Source organism: Miniopterus natalensis, chromosome 22 (assembly GCF_054644295.1).
Source record: "Miniopterus natalensis isolate mMinNat1 chromosome 22, mMinNat1.hap1, whole genome shotgun sequence".
Taxonomy (NCBI): domain Eukaryota; kingdom Metazoa; phylum Chordata; class Mammalia; order Chiroptera; family Miniopteridae; genus Miniopterus; species Miniopterus natalensis.
The window spans coordinates 1,916,463-1,937,102 of NC_142102.1; the positions used below are offsets into that span (position 1 = coordinate 1,916,463).

The 20,640-nt window shown below is 47.3% G+C and overlaps 1 protein-coding gene across 1 annotated transcript in view; it reads left to right on the forward strand.

Moving 5' to 3' along the window:
• TRPM1 (transient receptor potential cation channel subfamily M member 1) overlaps positions 1 to 20,640 on the forward strand; it is a 61,160-nt gene that overhangs the window by 33,804 nt on the left and 6,716 nt on the right. Inside the window, exons 17-26 of the mRNA XM_016200245.2 lie at positions 980 to 1,208; positions 2,373 to 2,495; positions 2,693 to 2,824; positions 4,506 to 4,634; positions 7,461 to 7,712; positions 9,354 to 9,528; positions 11,436 to 11,456; positions 12,714 to 12,858; positions 14,455 to 14,657; positions 15,266 to 15,398. Of these exons, the coding sequence (XP_016055731.2) occupies positions 980 to 1,208; positions 2,373 to 2,495; positions 2,693 to 2,824; positions 4,506 to 4,634; positions 7,461 to 7,712; positions 9,354 to 9,528; positions 11,436 to 11,456; positions 12,714 to 12,858; positions 14,455 to 14,657; positions 15,266 to 15,398 (1,542 nt within the window). The remainder of the gene's footprint in view (positions 1 to 979; positions 1,209 to 2,372; positions 2,496 to 2,692; positions 2,825 to 4,505; positions 4,635 to 7,460; positions 7,713 to 9,353; positions 9,529 to 11,435; positions 11,457 to 12,713; positions 12,859 to 14,454; positions 14,658 to 15,265; positions 15,399 to 20,640) is intronic.

A 20,640-nucleotide genomic window follows, 5' to 3' on the forward strand; every position in this document is an offset into this window, starting at 1 on the left:
CCCAGTCCCTTTGCGGGGAGGGGTGGCACCTGGATTTCTCACTTGGAACAGTTACATTGAAAGCTTTTTAATAAATCGCTTTCTTCAGCATGTTGGTATTTTTCCTTCTGCCTAAGAGAAGTGTTTCTGGACGGTCATTGGTTTTGTCCATTGGTTTCTCATGCAAACGATTGAAACACAATTTTTTAAAATCCTCACCAAGGATAGGTTTTTCATTGGTTCTGGAGGGGTGGGGGAGAGAGAAATGCTGATGTGAGAGAGAAACATTAATCAGTTTCCTCTCAGACGCCCCAACCAGGGGGAGTGGGTATTGAACCTGCAACCTGGGTTTGTGCCCTGACTGGGAATTGAACCTTCCACCTTTTGGTGCACGGGATGGCTCTCTAACCAACTGAGCCAACAGCAAGGGCTCCCCCTGGAGTTTTTAACTCTCAGACTTGTCCTGACTGAGCCCCAGCAATTAGTCAATTACAGGTCAGATTTTCCTCCCCAGGGCTGGTGGTTTCTGCTCTGGTAAACTGTGGTTCAAATGGATCACACCAGTATGACCAGCACCCAGATCAAGACACAGGACCTTGCCTGCACCTGGGAGCCTAGTGGTGTCCCCTCTCAGTGTCCACCTGTCCCCTCCACAAAGGGTAGCCACCCTTCTGATTTCCAACCCCACAGGGCCTTTGTTGTTCTTTCTAATCTACACCCCTGTCCTGGGAACACATGAGGGAAGGGACTTTGTCTTCTCATCTCTGTGTTTCTGGGGCCTGAGGGGCAATTTGGGGTCAACCTAAAGCTCCATTTGCAGCATGAAGCAGCCATCCCCCAACATGACTGAGCACAGAGTCCCAGCTGTTCCCTTCTGGGGACAAACCCCGTGAGCTTTAAGGATTTCCGTGGCTCTGTCGTGTCTCTGTGGCCAAGTCTCTCTAACAAAAAATCTGTGGCCACTGTGGCTTCAGCCCCAATTCCATTTCCTTCTGTCCAGAGACTTTGGCCAGCTGGCTGTTGAGCTGCTGGACCAGTCCTATAAGCACGATGAACAGATCGCCATGAAACTGCTCACCTACGAGCTGAAAAACTGGAGCAACTCAACCTGCCTCAAGCTGGCTGTCGCGGCCAAACACCGAGACTTCATCGCTCACACCTGCAGCCAGATGCTGCTGACTGACATGTGGATGGGGAGGCTGCGAGTGAGGAAGAGCCCCGGCCTAAAGGTATGTGTGACGTGCTATCAGACTGGTAAGGATGACACAGTGACTAGTGACACCTGTGAGCCCTTATTCTCTACTTGGCTGAGCTAAGCACTTACTGTCGATTATTTCATTTACGCCTCTGAACAACCCCACGAGGGAGATGCTGTGATAACCCTTGTCTTGCAGATGGAGAACCTGAAAATTCGGGATTAAGTGACTTGCCTAGTATGTGACTTGGTAAGGTGCGAGTCCAGGACCTGAACCCAGGTGGTCTGAGGCCAGAGCCTGACCTGATCAGTGGGCCTGGCTTACAGAGCTTGGCAGCCACCTTGATAAAAATGACAAGGTTTTCTATGAGCTAGGGCATCCTTTTGCTATCTAGACTGAGCCCAATGAAGTCCTCCTTTTGTAAGTCACATTTGTTTTCCAATCTAAGTGGAAAACACATTTGTTGGCCCATCTAAGTGATTTCTAGATAAAATATTTTCGGCCTACTTCACTAGAAGTAATTTTGTATGTTATTTATTTATTTTTATTTACTTTGTTATTATATTTTAATCTAAAGATTTACCTGCTTTGAAACTTCACATATGATCTTTTGCTTCATAAGTCAGGATTCCACACAGTGCTGCTTGCTGTTCACCCAAAAAAATTGGGTGGACCTTCTTATACTTTTCTGCGATTCTGCCAATGTGTGACCAAAATGCATATTCAGCTGCCTGCCACAATGAAAGCCAAACTTGTGAGACAGGTACTTGTGCAAAAGAAAAGAGGTTTATTCAGGTGCAGCAACCTGGGAGAATGGTGGCTCCCATCCTAAGGACAACCCCCCCTTTCTGCTTAAGCCCCCTATTCTTACAAGGATAGGGAGGGGAGGGCTTTTTTTTTAATCGAATTATCTTGCTAGCTTTTGGTGTGCTTGGGCTCTGTCCATTCATTTTTCTAGCTTTCGGTGAGCTCAGTGTAAGAACCTCCCCTGCACCATTCTTGGCCAATGGGGCCAATCCCTGACTGTATATGAACCCAACCAAATAAGCCACAGAACACAGGAGCAGGGATAAACCTGTTCCAGGGCCGTGAGGTTATTGAGTAATGTTGAAGGTTATCACTTAAAAATTTTTCCTATACTGAGAAAATTTTGAGAATCAACATAGCTTAAAAATCCATTTTTCTCATCAACCATAGGTCATAATGGGGATTCTTCTGCCCCCCACCATCTTGTTTTTGGAATTTCGAACCTATGATGACTTCTCTTATCAAACATCCAAAGAAAACGAAGATGGCAAAGACAAAGAAGAAGAGACTCCGGTCAGTCTTACCCTTGATTATACAAGGATCGGTTTGCTCTCATTCTCAAAATCATTCAGACTCCCCTTACCCTGAATTTAGAAACTTCAATAATTGAGAACATTTTTATAATTATTTTTAAAGGCGCCTGTCTGTTAACTATTGTGCTGGGGAGTGTTGTGTTTCCCACTCAGCAACCTGCCTGCTGTGTTTTCCAGGACGCGAATGCAGACGCTGGCTCGAGAAAGGGAGATGAGGAGAGTGAACACAAAAAGCAACGGAGTATCCCCATTGGGACGAAGATCTGCGAGTTCTACAACGCTCCCATTGTCAAGTTCTGGTTCTACACAGTGAGGCCTCCCCTTAGCCTTTGCCATGTAGCCTGCTTTGAACAGTGAGATACGTTAGAACTGAGAACAATGTCAAGGCTGGAAGGGAGCTAGACTTCGGGTGGCAAGCACACAACCGAACATACACCTGAAATCTACGTAATGTTATTAACCCCTGTTACCTCAAGATAGTTAAGTTTTATTTATTTATTTATTATATCTTTATTGATTTCAGAGAGGAAAGGAGAGGGAGAGAGAGAGAAACATCAATGATGAGAGAGTCATTGACCGGCTGCCTCCTGCACACCCCCTGCTGGGGATCGAGCCCGCAACCCGGGCATGTGCCCAGGAATCGAACCTGGATCGCCTGGATCCTAGGTTGATGCTCAACCGCTAAGCCACACCCGGCCGGGCAAAACAGTTAAGTTTTAAAAAAGAAAAAATGTCAAGGGCTTTAAAGAGCCTTTAAAATTCACTGCATTAAAGTGAATTGTGAAAACGAAACTGGAGCTAATTCAGATCCTCGCCTGAAATTGGGTCTATCTTGCCGTATATGTTATATAGGGATGTGGCCATCCTAGCCCCAAATTCACCATTTCATAAAGCAGAATAGTCACATTCTATTTGCTTAAGGTAAAGAATTGTTTAAATGGTGTTACTAGTACCAACTTAGAAAAATGTAATTTTATTTAAAAATAAACAGGGATGACTAGTGATTGCAGAGGCAAACCCACAGATGCCATGTCTCGTGAAATTGGCAGGGTGACTAGACGAGTGTGGCTGAACCTGGGCCCTTAGCTCCTAGAATGAGGGAGCAAACCGCGGCCCCTCCACTCTTCAGTGTGCACCACACTGGCCCGCGTGGCCACATTTTCCTCTCGCCCCCTTTGGTGGCCGCCTCCCTGTATCTCACCCCTCACTCCCATCTCCACATCTTTTCTTTTTTTTTGCCACAAACACATGGTCACTTTCGTCAGTGCTAGTTGAGTGGACTTGGGGCGGCTCTGTGTGCCTGGGCAGTCATCTCATTGTCTTCTCTTCAAACCTCCCACCCCCATCAGCAGTGGAAAGATTCAAGAGGGAAATTTGGGAGGCACGGAGGAATAAATAACCTTGTCCAATTTCCTGGAATGTAGAAGACATACCAGGAAACTATCAAAAATTTCCTGTTGATCATAATTTTGTGCTCTTTCCTGATTTCCCCAGGAGGGTGACTGTAGCTACAAATATGTCTTCATTTAGAAAATGACATGTCAGCACCCACATCATGCGAAAGTACAAAATGCCTTCTCCTGGCCGTAGGTTCTCTTCCTACGCTGGGGATGTGGCTGGAAGAGTTCCTCTAAATGAGTCAGCCCAGCCCAGCCGGAGTGGCTCAGTTGGTTGGGCTTTGTCCCATGCGCCAGGAGGTCACTGGGTTGATTCCTGGTCAGGGCACATGCCCGGGTTGCAGGCTCAACCCCCAGTAGGGGGCATGCAGGAGGCAGCCAATATATGTTTCTCACACCAAAGTTGCTCTCTCGCTCTCTCCCCCCTTCCTCTCTCTCTAAAATCAATAAAAACATTTATAAATAAATGAGTCAGCCTAGTTGGAAATGAAAATTGGTTTTAGAAGATGCATCGAGTGGAAACTAGGGTTCCAGGCTTCCTTCCGGGGTGGGCTGTCCCCCCGGCCGCTGCTCACAGTTCTCCTGTCTTTCAGATCTCGTACTTGGGCTACCTGCTGCTATTCAACTATGTCATCCTGGTGCGCATGGAGCGCTGGCCTTGCCTCCAGGAGTGGATTGTCATCTCCTACATCGTGACCCTGGCGCTGGAGAAAATCCGAGAGGCAAGTGCTCCCACACACCACCCCTCCCCCAGCCCCCCAGCCCCACTACCACGGACTTCAACTCGGATGGAGCCTCTTAATGCAAAACCATGTCACGCAAATCGTAAGTGCTGTCGGGCTTTCCTTTGGACGTGTCACCACCACCCTGAGTTGACTTCATTCCCTTAAGACGTAGCCACCTTCTGCGTGCAACTGAATGTAAACTTGCAAATCAAAACACCAGGCCAAATAAATGGCCCTTAGTAATAAAAAATGGGTCTGAGTGCCAGTAAATGCTGCCAGGAACCTGAGATAAACCAATTACTACAACTGGCTGCAGATTTTGGCTCAGTTTCCTGGGAGCCGAAACTGGAAAGAGAGAGATACAAGAGATGACATTTTCCCTGTAACTGAGGCGTCTGAACCACGCTGTCCTAGCTCAGGCTCTCCACGCCCTCTCTGGGGATTCTTGTGCCAGTGGTTTTTTTGTTTGTTTGTTTTTAATGTTTTTACTGATTTCAGAGAGAGGAAGGGAGAGGGAGAGAGAGAGAAACATCAGTGAGAGAGAAGCATGCCTCCCACACACCCCCTACTGGGGATCGAGCCTGTGCCCTGACCAGGAATCGAACCAGTGACCTCCTGGTGCACAGGATTTTGCTCAATCCACTGAGCCACACTGGCCGCGCTTGCCAGTGGTTATTAAAGGAGGTTCTCAGGAGAGCCATGAGGGGGGGCAAGGGCGGCAGGCTAGGAGAAGGAAGGGCTGAGCGAGGTGTGGTTTTGGTAGCCCTTGCCCTGGTCTGATCCTGCGAGAGATTCTGAGTGTATTGGACACTGTACAGTCTGTCCCACCTTGAGTGAAGGGACCAGAGTTTTGTGCCCACATCTTCCAGGCATTGGCACCTCAGGCAGCTTCAATTGCCGGGGGGGGCAGGTGGAATCAGAACAGCAACACCTGCAGCAGGTGGGAGCCGGGCACACCCGCCTGGTGAAAGCCTCCAGGGCACCTGAGCCGGCCACGGGAGCGTGTGCTACAAACAGAGGGAACCAGATTTTCAACTAACTGTTGAATAAGGACAGATACCTCCCCGTGCGTGACTCAGATCACAGAGGACTTAAAACAAACATGTAACCCCGAGAAGGCGGCCTCAGCAGGCGGCAGAGGAAATACGGGCCAGGTATTTCCTCTTCTCTCTGACATCATCTGCAGGTTTTAATACACTATATTCATGTCTAAAGAGAAAGCTTATATCCGAGAAAAAATGGACTTGAACCAGAAAAGCACACAGTAGGACTACATTTTCCTTCTCAGGCTGATACAGAACCAGTGCTGTTGTTTTCCAGTTATTATTGACCCATGCACTGAACTGAAAAAACCATGACCAGCAACAACTTCTGGACAGAGTGAGTTCGATGCTGTTCTAACAAGAGCCTGAGAAACCCAAAGAGTGTCAAGTCCAGTCATTTACAGCCCATCTCCTGTGACTACACTTCCTTTTCTATTTGGGCTTTGTTCAAACTCTGCAGATGTCACAGCTGGGGTTTTCCAAGTGGCCGGCCACACCACAGCACCATTGTGATCTTGTGGGCATCAGCCACATGCTAAGACCCTGTTCTTGATGCCAGGAGCTCACCCTCCAGTTATAGGAAAGAGGGAGGCCATCACCCAGTGCACGTGGATTTAAATTGTTAAATCCCTTCTTTGTTGACCAATAAATAGTCATCACCCATCCCACCCCTGGGGTCCCTGAGACCTACCCAGCGTCTTCATAACTAAAGGGGGGCCACCTGTCACAGCAGGCCCCCACCCTACTGCACACCTTAGCTGCGTCCATGGGGCTCACTCTGTGTGGGCCTGTGCATGCTGGTTCCTACATATTTTATTCCAAGGAAGTAGTGAGTTTTAATTTTTTTTATTTTTTATTTTTTAAAATATATCTTTATTGATTTCAGAGAGAGAAAAGGACAGGGAGAGAGAGAGAGAAACATCAATGATAAGAGAGTCATTGATCAAGCCTGCAACCTGGGCATGTGCCCTGACTGGGAGTCGAACCCCGATCGCCTGGATCCTAGGCCGACGCTCAACTGCTGAGCCACGCCCGACCGGGCAGTAGTGAGTTTTTTAAAAAAAATTTATTGATTGATTTGAGAGGGAGGAGAGAGGGAGAGAGAGAGAAACATCAAGTTGTCACTCCACTCATTTCTGCATCATTGGTTGCTTCTTGCATATGCCCTGACCAGGGATTGAACATGCAACCTTGGGGTGCCGGGACAACGCTCCAGCCAACCGAGCTGTCCAGCCAGGGCCCAAGGAAGCAGTGATTTTTTAAATCAGTGATTTTCAAAGGGTAAGAGCACAAGTAGAGGAAAATCAAGGTTCAATTTCCCCTGACTTCCCCTATCTAAGTTGCAAAGGAATTCTGACAAATAAACATCTCATCTCCTCGCCTGGCTCTGCCCTCTCCACCGGGACGCCTGCCCTCCCGTGGGACCCCACGGGCCCATCTCCACTCCGGAGTTTCCTTCTGGAACGTCAGCTCACAGGCACGGGTCCAGAGAACCAGGAAAGACATCAGGAGCCAGCTGACTTAACAACAGCCAGAGGGTATCAGTCCGAAGGCATTTCCTGAGAGCTCGTGAAACACGGAATCTAGGAACGCAGAGGACTCCGTGGAATTTCCCTTTCTAGATGTCTTTGTCGGCCTGCGAGGACTGGCGTGGAGGTCCGGCACAGGAAAGGGAACCAGATGCCCGGGGATGTTCCACCGGCCCTGTCTGTCCCAGAGTCTAAGATGAGGCCTCCCACCCAGCACCCCCCGTTCACTACTCCCTGGCGTTTGCTTTCAGATCCTCATGTCGGAACCTGGCAAACTCAGCCAGAAGATAAAAGTTTGGCTGCAGGAGTACTGGAACATCACGGACCTGGTGGCCATCTCTGTGTTCATGATCGGAGTGATCCTGCGCCTGCAGAAGCAGCCGTACATGGGCTACGGCCGGGTCATCTACTGCGTGGATATCATCTTTTGGTACATCCGCGTCCTAGACATCTTCGGCGTCAACAAGTACCTGGGGCCCTACGTGATGATGATCGGAAAGATGGTTAGTGCTGCGCGAGGCCCGGCTTCGGGGCGGCTTCGTTAGATTTCACTGGGTCTTTTCTTTGCGGTTGGTTTCTTACAGAAAGTGATTTTTGCTTTAAGATCCCTAATGCTCCTGCATGTAAATAAGTTAAAATCTAGTTGACAGACAGGAGTCAAGGGCCGACTTGCCTGCTCGCAAGCTCACACACACACGGCAATAACCCGATTGATAACCTCCTAACATGTAGCAGGAGCCAGAGACAAAGGGGTCCCAGCCAGGGTCATTCCCCGCCTGTGTTCCAGACAGTCTTCAGCTCACCGGCTCGGGCCTGGAGTGGACACAAGCAATTCCTGTGGAGAGGTCAGGAAAACCCTTGGCAACATTTCCTCCAGAACACGATGGAATGTGAAATGAAGACTGAACCAGCCGATCTTCCTTCCATCATCTCAAAAAGCTTCAGTGTTAGGATTGGTCCCAGGAGAAAGGATATTTTTTCCATTGATTTTTTTGTTTTAGAGGGTGGAAGAGAGGGAGAGGGAGAGAGGCAGAGAGAGAAACATCAATGTGAGAGCAGAACATCCATTGGCTGCCTCTTGCACGTCCCCGACTGGGGATTGAGCCCAAAACCCGGGCATGTGCCCTGACTGGGAACTGAATCCACGACCCTTCGGTGCACAGGCCGGTGCTCTAACCACCGAGCAACACCATCCAGGGCTAGGAATAATTTTTTTTTTTTTTTTTGGAATATATCTTTATTGATTTCAGAGAGAGGAAAGGAGAGGGAGAGAGACAGAAACATCAATGATGAGAGTCATTGATCGAGCCCGCAACCCGGGCATGTGCCCTGACCGGGAACCAAACACCGATTGCCTGGATCGTAGGTCGACGCTCAACCGCTGAGCCACGCCCGGCCGGGCAGGGGATAATTTTTTTTTTTTTTTTTTAATATATCTTTATTGATTTCAGAGAGAGGAAAGGAGAGGGACAGAGAGAGATAAAAACATCAATGATGAGAGAGTCATTGATCGGCTGCCTAGCCCGCAACCCGGGCATGTGGCCTGACTGGGAACCGAAACCTGATCACCTGGATCCTAGGTCGACGCTCAACCGCTGAGCCACTCCCGGCCGGGCCAGGATTAATTCTTTATAGGGCCAGTGGCTTGGAGTGAAAGGATATATGAATTAGCTTATCCTGGCAGGGCTCATACCCAAAATTAGAAGTTAGACCGGTTCGGCGTGCAGGAAGCAGAGCGTCGCTCATTGTAACCGCTCAGCGTTTGTACAGTGAATGAGTAGATACCAGGGTGTATTCTCCGTTCATTAGCTGGCTATTGCCTGAGACATCTCCTCTTACCATTTCTTAGCTTTCTTTACAAATTCACACATTTTCCCGAGAGTCTCTCCTTTCTCGTGCGCAGTTGTTGTTACCAGAAGAATAGTTGTCGATGAGCAACAACAGACGGGAAGGGCGATGGAGACGAAGACGGCAGCGTTCTAGAATGAGACGCAGAAAGGGAGATGGCCCGGGGCGGGATGGGGGAGAGGAAAGGCTCTCTTCCCTCGGACGCGCTGAGGGCGTCTTTGGGGAGGGCAGTAGCAGGAACCACGCGACCTTGGCCCGGGAGTTAAGACGGTGAGACCGGTTTTCTTTCCGTGCAGATGATTGACATGCTATACTTTGTGGTCATCATGTTGGTCGTGCTGATGAGTTTCGGGGTGGCCCGGCAGGCCATCCTGCACCCGGACGAGGAGCCCTCCTGGAGACTGGCCCGGAACATCTTCTACATGCCCTACTGGATGATCTACGGAGAGGTGTTTGCAGACCAGATAGACCGTAAGACTAGAATTCATAGTAAGGTTCTCTTCCCTGCTTCCGAGGCAGGCGATCGGATCCAAAGTAACCAAAGGGCACGCGTTAAATTGGGGATAAAGTATTTCTTTTTTTTTTTTTAAATATATCTTTATTGATTTCAGAGAGAGGAAAGGAGAGGGAGAGAGAGAGATAGAAACGTCAATGATGAGAGAGTCATTGATCGAGCCCACAACCCTGGCATGTGCCCTGACCAGGAATTGAACCCTGATCGCCTGGATGCTAGGCCAAGGCTCAACCGCTGAGCCCCGCCCAGCCGGGCAGGGGATAAAGTATTTCTTAAATCCTGCCATGGACATCCAATGATTTTATGAAGTAGTAGTGCAGGTGATCAGATGGAGATTTCTGAGACCTCAGTATGTTCCTTCTGCTCTAAAAGCTATTAACCAGAATTCTGGGTCTCACGTCCCTTTAGCTGGGCCTGGGGACCATGCTAACCCATGACTGTGGCTCCAGGGCCAGGATCCTAATGTGTCTTCAACCTGAGCTCTTTCCACCTGAGACCGAGCTGGTGGTGTCATCCTAGTGGAATGAGATGCTGAGCATGACAGGGTGCTGGGGTCCCACATCACCTGCTTCTTCAAGCCACCAGAGCCCTTTCTCCGCACAGGTGTCCATCTCTCCTTTACTAGCGGGGTGCTATATTTTTAATGATTAGCAATAATCTGACTGTTAGCAGAGGAAGTGAGCTACAACCCTACGTGGATTTGTGGGGAACGGAGACCCCAGCACCTCCCCAGGCTGAGCCGCTTGTCATAGCGTCTCTCGGGTTGTAGGGGAGGGGAGCTCAGATGTCCTTGGGCCCAGACAGTCAATGCCCCACCAGCGAGCCAGGGCCTTCGGTCCAGCTTTCATGTCAGCGCCAATATTTTCATTTGCGTGTTAGCGTTACCGTGAAGCATTATGTGCAACAGCAGGTCTGCTGCTTCCAGTGTTCTGCCTTTGGGGACTAGAAGGGTTTTTATTATTGAGTTTATTAGGGTGACATTGGTTAATAAAACTCTCTAGGTTTCAGGTGTACAATTCTATGATCCATTGTCTGTATATTGTATTGTGTGTTCCCCGCCCCAAGGCAAGTCTCCTTCCATCAAGAGAAGGTCTTGAAGGTCCTTCCCTTGTAGGAAACGCAGGGTTGTCAGTGTAGCCACAGTCACTAGGTCAGACTGATAACAAGGTCACGCAATGCCTCTGTCTAGCTTTTATAATTCGGGATACGTTATTATCACAGCTACCTTAAAGTCAGTTACTGGTAAGCCAGAACATAAGAATCTAATTTGGTTTCAAAGAGTATTAGCTAGGTGAACATGAAACACGAAACAGAAACGCTCAAAGCCCCTGGATCCAGACGTAAGTTGTAACGTTTTTATCGGTATTTTTCCAGTTCAATTGGGTAATGCGAGAAGGTAGAGGTAAACTGGAGGCTACATTATTTTCGGTGACACCCTTAATGCGGGTTTTTGATCGGATTATTAGGTATTTATTTTGTATGTATTTGTGCCTGTGGGGTGTCTGTGTTGGGCTCTGGAGGATGCCTGATTGGTTACCCTGAACGTTAAAATGATCCTCTGCCCACAGCCTTGTGTCTTTCTCACGATATTTTTAACAACTGAGCTTTTGTTGCTGCTTATGACACATGGTAAAAATAAACATTCATGAAATATATATACATTTCCTAGAATTAACAATGGGTACAATTCTCCTGAATAGACCACGGTGACCAAGCGTGAATCTGTAATTCCCAAGCTTGAAGATTTTGCTTTTCTCGTGTTTGTAATCATTTTACTTTTCTCTCAACCGTCACCTTATTTCCCCCCCTCTTTTCCTGTCATGACTAAAAATAAATAAAACCCTGCTTTCCAATCGCTGTATAGTCTACGCCATGGAAATTAACCGTAAGTTTACCCGGAATTTATGACTCTAGCCCGTGAAGTGTGTGTATTAATTAGTCTCTTCCTTAGCTAATGAATTGATAGCTAAGGGTGCAAATACTTCTCTGGCTTTCTGATGTCAATGATTTTTAAACTGTAAATAAGTGAGAAGTAGGTAGACTATAAATTTATGGAGATTACTTCACTAACCGCTGTTGGGGTCATCCTGTCTTTTCTCCGTGAAATAGGTCCCATAGGATCAAAGTAGCATTTCAAATGAGCTGAGGGAGAAAAGATGATTTTCCTTTTAAAATATTTTTTAATTGATTTTAGAGAGAGGAAGGGAGAGGGGGGGAGAGAGAGAGAGAGAGAACAATATTGATCAGCTGCCCCCGACGCACCCGATACTACGGGTCAAGCCTGCAACCAGGCATGTGCCCCGACAGGGAATCGAACCACTGAGCCACACCAGCCAGGGCGAAAAGATGATTTTTCAAACGTGGCACCAGAACAATAGACTAATGGATACGGAGGTAGAGGGATCCTTACCTCCTGCCCCATAACAAAATTATTTTCAAAGTTAATTATGAGTGAAACCAAGAAGACAACACAAGCTGATGTTAAATAATTAGAAGACACAATACCTTTCTAATGGGCAACAGTAAAGAAAAAGACCATAGAAAGCCAGGCAGTGAAAGACAACTATCACATGGTCTCGCTTATACGTGGAATCTAAAGAACTTAATAAACCGATGAACAGAATAGATTCAATGCCATGGAAGCACAGAGGAGACTGATGAATGTCAGAGGGAGGGAGGGGGGCGGGGGGGTGGAGGGGGAGAGAGTAACCAAGGAATTTATATGCAGATATGCACAACCCAAGGGCACGGACAATGGTGGGGAGAGGGACTGGGGAGGGGGAAGGGACGGGGTGGAACGGGTCCTTGGGGAGAAAAAGGGACATCTGTAGTATTTTAAACAATAATAAAATTTAAAAAGAAAAAAAAAAAAAAAGACCATAGAGATAGATTTAGCTGCTTAAAAATTAAGAACTTCTATCTGTGAGAAACATAATTAAGAAATGGGACAATGTTTACGAACGCAACGAGTTACGAATGATCATCTCTGAGCGCAGAAAGGAGTTCCTTCTGTATGTGAGTTGATATTTTTCACAGGAAAAAAATACTAAAAAAGAAATAGGTCACTTAATAATCTCTGTAAGTTATTTGTTCATTTCATTCTATCTCAAAGCAAGCATGAAAAGACAAACTTTTGTTTCAGCTCCTTGTGGTGACAACCAATATGACGAGGAGGGCAAGCGCCTCCCCCCCTGCATCCCAGGCGCCTGGCTGACCCCGGCCATCATGGCGTGCTACCTCCTGGTGGCCAACATCCTGCTGGTCAACCTGCTCATCGCGGTGTTCAAGTATGTGTCACGGCTGATGACCGTGTGCTTGTTAATTATTATTTTACAGGTTTTCAGTTTAATCTCGGAATTCCCCCCGTGCTACGGTGAATGTACACAGGATTCCACTAGGGCTTTGAAATGGGTGGAATTTTGCAGTCTTTTTTGTTCAAGGTTAACCAGCCTTCATGTATTCGTAAATCAAGAGTTGATGTTATATACAATTAAATTTAATCATGGTTTGGATTTTAACACTGTAGGGTTTTGGTTTTATTTTATTTTTTTAACTTATTGATTGATTTGAGAGAGAGAGAGAGAGAAACATGGATTTGTTGTTCACCTTAGTTACGCATCATTGGTTGATTCTTGTATGTGCCCCGACCAGGGATCGAACCTGCAAACTTGGTGTATCTGGATGATGCTCTAACCACCTGAGCTACCTGGCCAGAGTAGGATGTGTTTTAATCTATTAAAAATATTTTCGCCCGGCCAGGCGTGGCTCAGCGCTTGAACATCGACCTAGGACCCAGGCAATCAGGGTTCGATTCCCGGTCAGGGCACATGCTTGGGTTGCAGGCTCAATCAATGACTTTCTCATCATTGATGTTTCTATCTCTCTCTCTCTCCTTCCCACTCTCTGAAATCAATAAAGATATATTAAAAAAATATATTTATATTTTCTTAGATGAAAATCTCCTGAAGTAGAGAAGCTTTGATGTAGTCGTGCCTTTAATTCATGATCAGAGGCACAGAAAGCAATGTCGTCCCTAAGGTGTGACAATTGCTGTCATATTATAATAAAATATTGACAGAATAGAAAATAAAATAGCCTAGAAAAAAATGGTTAAACCGAAAATCAAGTTTTTGGTAAAACCTGACCATTTTGGCATGGTGAGTACATGACCATGCTTAATAATGTTGAAAAACATTTGTATAGCTTTTAGGATGAACAATATGAGGAAAAGATCCATCACAGAAATATAGACTCTTAGAGCTGACCGGGGCATTGGAGAGAACCTGGTTCAAACTCCACATTTGAGAGACGAGAAAATAAAGGTCATGAGAAGTTAACTGGCTTCTCTGAGGTCCCCGTGTTGACAGAAAACACGTTCAATCAGGATTCCCACTGCCAACCATTGTGCCCTTACCGCCTCCCACTGGAAACTCAACCACAAAGATGGGACCTACCCAACGTCCAAAATAGCTCATCTTCAATCAAATAAGTACCATAAGTAATCAGTTCCGTTACCAAAAATAAAGTAGGCTGAAATGGAAGTTTAAATACTTTAAAATGCTTAGTTGAATGGCTCATACTTTTAAATATATGGAATAAAATTCCCTGAGCAATATGAGTCTGATGACAGCCACGTGGTTTTTTTCAAGAAAGCTGTAACAATTTCAATACTCGCAATTACTATTTATGCGAGTAAAATGCCTTTGAGTGTAGATGATCCCCACAGTGATAGATAAACCAAAGGAGAGGGCCATCTAGGAGTTAGAACTAAGCGGCACTCAAAGGCCATTTCATTGCGTCTTGTCATATCACGGCAACTCTGACTGCTCTGGAGAATCACATAAGAAGTATGATGATTAACTGAAAATGTGTTCTTTTTAAAGCAATACCTTCTTTGAAGTAAAGTCCATATCCAACCAAGTGTGGAAATTCCAGCGGTATCAGCTGATCATGACGTTTCACGACCGGCCAGTCCTGCCTCCACCGATGATCATTTTAAGCCATATCTACATAATCGTCATGCGTCTCAGTGGTCGCTGCAGGAAGAAGCGAGAAGGGGACCAAGACGAGCAGGATCGAGGACTGAGTATGTGCATGACCCTTTCATTTCTCACTCAGGCTCCTTTCAAGGGAGTTTCCCAGTGGGACACCCTCGTGGAAATCTCATTAAACTACTCAAATGTTTGAAAGCACAACGCTCTCGCCCAACTGCCATTCTTTGCGCAGCTCTTCTCGTTTTGTGATGATTTTATTCTAGTTTTGTTAATTTATTAGTAAATAATTTATTAGTAAATTAATTTTAAAAAATGGAGAGTTCTTGAAAGTAACTCTTCTGTATCAAATCAGTGTCCCTTTCAAATTGTTTTAATGTGTTGCATCTAAAGATCGTGGGAAATAGGTGCAGTACACTCAACTCTATCCATGCAATACATGCAAAAGGTTTTCCAGGAAATAGTACTTCAGTTCGCTTTCTGAATAGCTGCCATTTGGGCTTTTTGTGTTGAAAAGTGAGTCGTTTTGCTCCATTGGAAAGATGATAGTTGCTTATCACAAGGTCTTCTTGTGTGATAAACAATTGGACCAGGTAGTTGGAAAAGTGTCCACACTGAGGCTGGGCCTTGAAATGCACCATGACGCAAGGGGGTTCTTCACGGGCACCGCGGGCTCTCACCGGGCAAACCCTTCTCCGCGCAGAGCTGTTTCTCAGTGAGGAGGAGCTGAAGAGGCTGCATGAGTTCGAGGAGCAGTGCGTGCAGGAGCACTTCCAGGAGAAGGAGGACGAGCAGCAGTCGTCCAGCGACGAGCGCATCCGTGTCACCTGCGAGAGGTGCGTCCAGCATGTCGCCAGCTCTGGGCCCCAGGTTTGCGGGCTCCACCCCATTCTGTGGGGGGGGGGGGGCAGGTTCATTTAAATACGCACTCCCCGTTCTCTGGTTTAGTAAAATTTCGGGTGTTTTTTGGTTGTTTTTTTAAATATATTTTTTTTATTGATTTCGAGGAGGGAGGGAGAGGGAGAGAGAGATAGAAACATCAACCGAGGTAGGTGCCCTTGGCCAGAACTGACCCTGGGACCCCTCAGTCCTCAGGCCGATGCTCTAACCACTGAACAAACCAGCTAGGGCTTCCTACATATTCTTTCATTCCACAATTTTCGAGACTATCAGTTAAGAAAAGCAATTTGAGCTTATTAAAAATTATAATTGGCCCGGCCGGGCGTGGCTCAGTGGTTGAGCGTCGACCTGGGATCCAGGCGATCAGGGTTCGATTCCTGGTCAGGGCACATGCCCGGGTTGCGGGCTCGATCAATGACTCTCTCATCATTGATGTTTCTGTCTCTCTCTCTCCCTCTCCTTTCCCCTCTCTGAAATCAATAAAGATATATTAAAAAAAAATTATAATTGATTAAAAAAACTCACATTGTTCCAAAGAGTTTAACCAACAATGTGGGTAGAAGGCGAGCGTGGAGAAGCAGACCTGCCTAAGGGGACTCTAGCTCAGCATGATATCCTTGGGTGGTCAGAATTACAGGCTCCTGATACAGGTTACGGATGAGCGTAAAGACCCGGTAGGGCCTCAAAAGACTATTTCAGCATAGTTCCCAATCAGGGGCCCTCAAATTACAACAGAACTCATGGTGCTCCTTGAAGTCTCCCTGGTGCGTGTCCAGGCCAGTGACTCCTCCTCAGCCCCTGGCAGCGGCAGGTCTCTGGCCTCTCTCCCCTCCTAGACCTAGTCACCTTGTAATCCAGCCGGCCAAACTCAAGGGTCGTCGCACCAACGTTTGGTCTTAATAAGGTACCTTTTCGATAAAACTTGGAACCACTTCCTTGCTGTTTTAATAGTGATTAATAAGCTTTCAAGATGTACAAATTAAAAAAAAAAAATTTAAAATAAATTTAAATAAAGAGCTACATTAAAAAATATATATATATGTACAAATTAGCCCTGGCCGGTTTGGCTCAGTGCTTAGTGTCGACCTGTGGACTGAAGGGTCCCAGGTTTGATTCCAGCTGAGGGCATGTGCCTCAGTTGCAGGCTCATCCCTGGCCCTGTTGGGGTGCATGCAGGAAGCAGCCAATCTTTGTCTGTCTCTCTCTCCATCCCTTCTACTCTGAAAAGCAATGGGAAAAATATCCTCGGGTGAGAATAAGAACAGAAATGTACCAATTATTTCTTCATAGAGAGATGAGGGACCCCCATCTTGATGATGGGAAATTTCCACTTTTCAGTTAGACATTAACTTGGATGGAATCACAGCCAGTAATTTACAGTGGAAATTGTGTTCTGCCTCATGCTCCCTCTTCACCCCCCCTCCCCGGAGCATTGTTTGGATTTTTACCATTCTTGGACCCAGGCTCCAGGAATGTGGTTATCAGGTCACTACCAAATTACGTTGTTTTCCTCCAGGGCCCCGTGCACACATCACAGGAATGAAAGTGTGCCGGGCAGTAAAAACAGGCTCCTTCCCGTTTCCCTGGGCTGGGAACACCGACGATGGGAGCGCATTCACAGGTGACTACCGGAGACAGAAAGGAGGGGGCTCAGGGGGAGAAGCTTACCCAGGCCAGCGGAGGAGCAATGGAGAGCAAATTAATTATTTCCCCCTAATTTTTGGCACCAGTGATGGTTTTGAAAATCAAACTTTTGAGTCCTCGGACGTTTCTCCCATTTCTCTATGTTTCTAAAATGGACTGTTTCATTTTCTGAGTCACCATTTGCTGATTTTCCTAGTTGTGTCATCACCGGCTCTGTTCAGACCTGGGGTCGGGCCCTTCCGGGCCTCCCTGGTGTCTGGGCACCTTTCAAAACCTGGACCAGCGATTTGCAAGTCTCAGTCTTGCAAATGTGTTCACACAGGAAGTTATACACTTGTCCTCCTCTGTGCAGGCTGCTCCTGCGTGCAGGACGCTCCTCTGCGTAGACTGCTCCTCTGTGCAGGCTGCTCCTCTGTGTAGTGCTGCTCCTCTGTGCAGGATGCTCCTCTGTGCAGGGTGCTCCTCCGTGCAGGGTGCTCCTCCGTGCAGGGTGCTCCTCTGTGTAGGCTGCTGCTCCTCCATGTAGGCTGCTGCTCCTCTGTGCAGGGTGCTCCTCTGTGCAGGCTGCTCCTCTGTGCAGGGTGCTCCTCCGTGCAGGGTGTTCCTCTGTGCAGGGTACTCTTCCGTGTAGAGTGCTGCTCCTCTGTGCAGGTTCCTCCTCCATGCAGGGTGCTGCTCCTCTGTGTAAGGTGCTCCTCCGTGCAGGGTGCTCCATGAATGTGCAGGAACCAAATTCATGGCTTTCCCCTAATGCTTGCAAAGCTCTATATAAAATTCTAACAGTTTAACAATTTCTTGTCAACCTGTAATGTCCATGTTTTGTAAGAGCCAACATTCAGCCCTCCAACAGGAAATTTACAACATCACTCAGTTTTTAGTTGACCGCACACTGGGCTGCAGTGGCGTGCTTATCTCAAAGCCCCGCCCAACAGGTCACTTGGTGGCTTAGGGCACTGCGCTCACGGCTTCCTCCCACCCTTGGACTTCCCCCTGTGCTCTCAGCTCTGTCAGTGGCACCACAGGCCATCTCATTCAGCAACATCAGCAGATCATTCTGACACCTCCCTCTCCACTAACGACCAGGTTCTGTTTACTTCCCCAAGTTCTGTTTGCTTTCCCACCAGCACACTGGTACAGGCTACCATCATTTCCCACTAGGATCCCTCCAGCTGCCCCCTATCTGAACTCTCCATATTCTTTCCTGCTTTTTCAATCCAATCTGCACTCAATAGACTCTGAGCAAGTCCTGCATGCTACCCCCCCCCCACACTAGCTCTCCTTAATAGCCCTGCCATGGCTCCCACTGCCTCCAGGCCTATGAGGCCCAGCTGTCTGTCCAGCCTCTGGCATGCTCAGTACTCCAGTCTTTCCGGCATTCTTTCATTCCCTCGAAGGAACCGGTTTCTTCCTACCACAGGGCCTTTGCACATGCTGTCCCTCTGCCTTTTCATTCCTTGGATCTCTGCTCAAATGCCAATTCCTTACAGAAGACTTCCCCAACCACCTCACACCTTAGGCTAGGCCAGGGATCCTGCACACTTCCACATGGTAGGAGCTCCATTTGGTGAACAATTCATGACTCAAAAGTTTGTCACCTGATTTGAATGCAAATTTCTATTTGGTTCCCTCCCGGAATACCAAATAGGACATCCCTCTGGGTTCGAAACTTTGGTTTTCCTATTAGGAGCCAGGAGCAGTTTCAAGATGCAAATGATTCTGCTCCCCCATGTCAGCAACAGCAAACAAGCACTGGTGTTGGCAGGTGTGGTCTCTTTGCTGGGAGGGATAACATCAGGGAACCGAGAGGACTGGTGGGAGGGGAACAGCTTATAAATTCCTCCTGCCAGCACAATCAAGGCAGAACTTGTCAGCCTGAATATTCTATTCTCATCAGACCAGCTGGTAACTGGTAACCTGCACCCTTATGCATTGGAGTTGAAGGCCATCTCTGTGAGTCTCTTGCAAACCTGCTGTTAAATGCAACGCTGTGGTTAGTTGGGTTTTGTTTTGTGAGGCTTGGCATCCTTGTCATTGGTTCGCAGGTTCAAAAGCAACTGAGTTGGAAAGAATTTTTTCTGACAAAACTTTATCAGAGATTCAGCTTCCTTCCCTTAAACAATGAGAACTGCGTAATCCAGCGAGTTTTCCTTTTTCAATTTACGTGTGCGATATTTCAAAGTACGCAGCTATAACTCACAGATGACACATTAAAAAAAAAAGTTTCATTAATTGATTTCAGAGAGAGGATAAGAGAGAGAAACATTGATGATGAGAGAGAGTCGCTGATCACTTGCCTCCTGCACGACCCCCACTGGGGATTGAGCCTGCAACCCGGGCCTGTGCCCTGACTGGGAATCGAACTGCAATCTCCTGGATCCTAGGTCGATGCTCAACCTCCGAGCCATGCCGGCTGGGCTCATAAATTATACATTTTAAATGCAGTTGCTCCTAGACTTAAGGATCTATGGATCTTAGAGGAGCCAAACCTTTAACAGCAGGTTCGAATTCCCCTAAACACTCTGGGCTCAGTGGTTTCTTGCCAGATTTGTGGATCTGGGTAAGGCCTTGGGTTTCCTCTAGGCTGGACAGGTAATGAGCAGTTTGTGGCCTTGAGATCTTAATGGACAGTCTCTTCCCAAGTGACCGTCGGGAAGAGAAGATGCTGGTAACAGAAACACTTACAGGAAAGACAGAAACGGGTAGTAACCTGAAGACGGCCTGGGAGAGAGATCAGTCTTAGAGAGAAGGTGGTAGAAAGACAAATAGGCTGGGACAGAGGCGAAGTTTGGGAAGATCCCAGAGAGATATGTTAATCTTATATATTAATAGGAGCCAGAGTCACTTGGATGATGGGGGATGGGTGGGGTTGAGTGTTAGGGTTTTAATGTCCTAGTAAATGACACTATTGTTCCTTACCTGGCTTTGAGAGCCAATCCAGCAATAGACGCAGGTATCAGGTAGATGGAGATAAAAAAAAAATAAAATACCAGCTTTGTTAGTAATTAATGTTGTGCTGGAGGGTGTGGTTCAGTTCTTGCCGAATCCACACCCCAGAATTAGACACACACTCAGTCACAGGCGGCACCGCAGGCTCCCTTCTCACGTGGAGTCGGCTTTCCCTACCCAGCCGAGCACCTGAGTTAGACAGGGAGAGAGCACATGCTCCCTGCAGGCAGCTGGCTCCCAAAGACAGAGATGAAAGCATGCAGTGGGCCTGGTCCCCAAACCCCAGCCCGAAAATCACTCCTTGAGAATAAGTAAAACATAAAAGAGAGCCCTGGCTAGCGCGGCTCAGTGGTTAGAGTGTCGGCCTGCACACTGAAGGGCCTGGGGTTTGATTCCCTGTCAAGGGCACATACCCGGGTGGCAGGTTCGATCCCTGGCCCCGGTCAGGGCACGTGCAGGAGGCAACCAGTTGATGCGCTTCTCTCACATTGATGTTTCTCTCTCTCTCTCTTCCCTCCTTCCCTCCCTCCCTTCCACGCTCTCTAAAAACAAATGGAAAAAAATATCCTCTGTTGAGGATTAACAGCA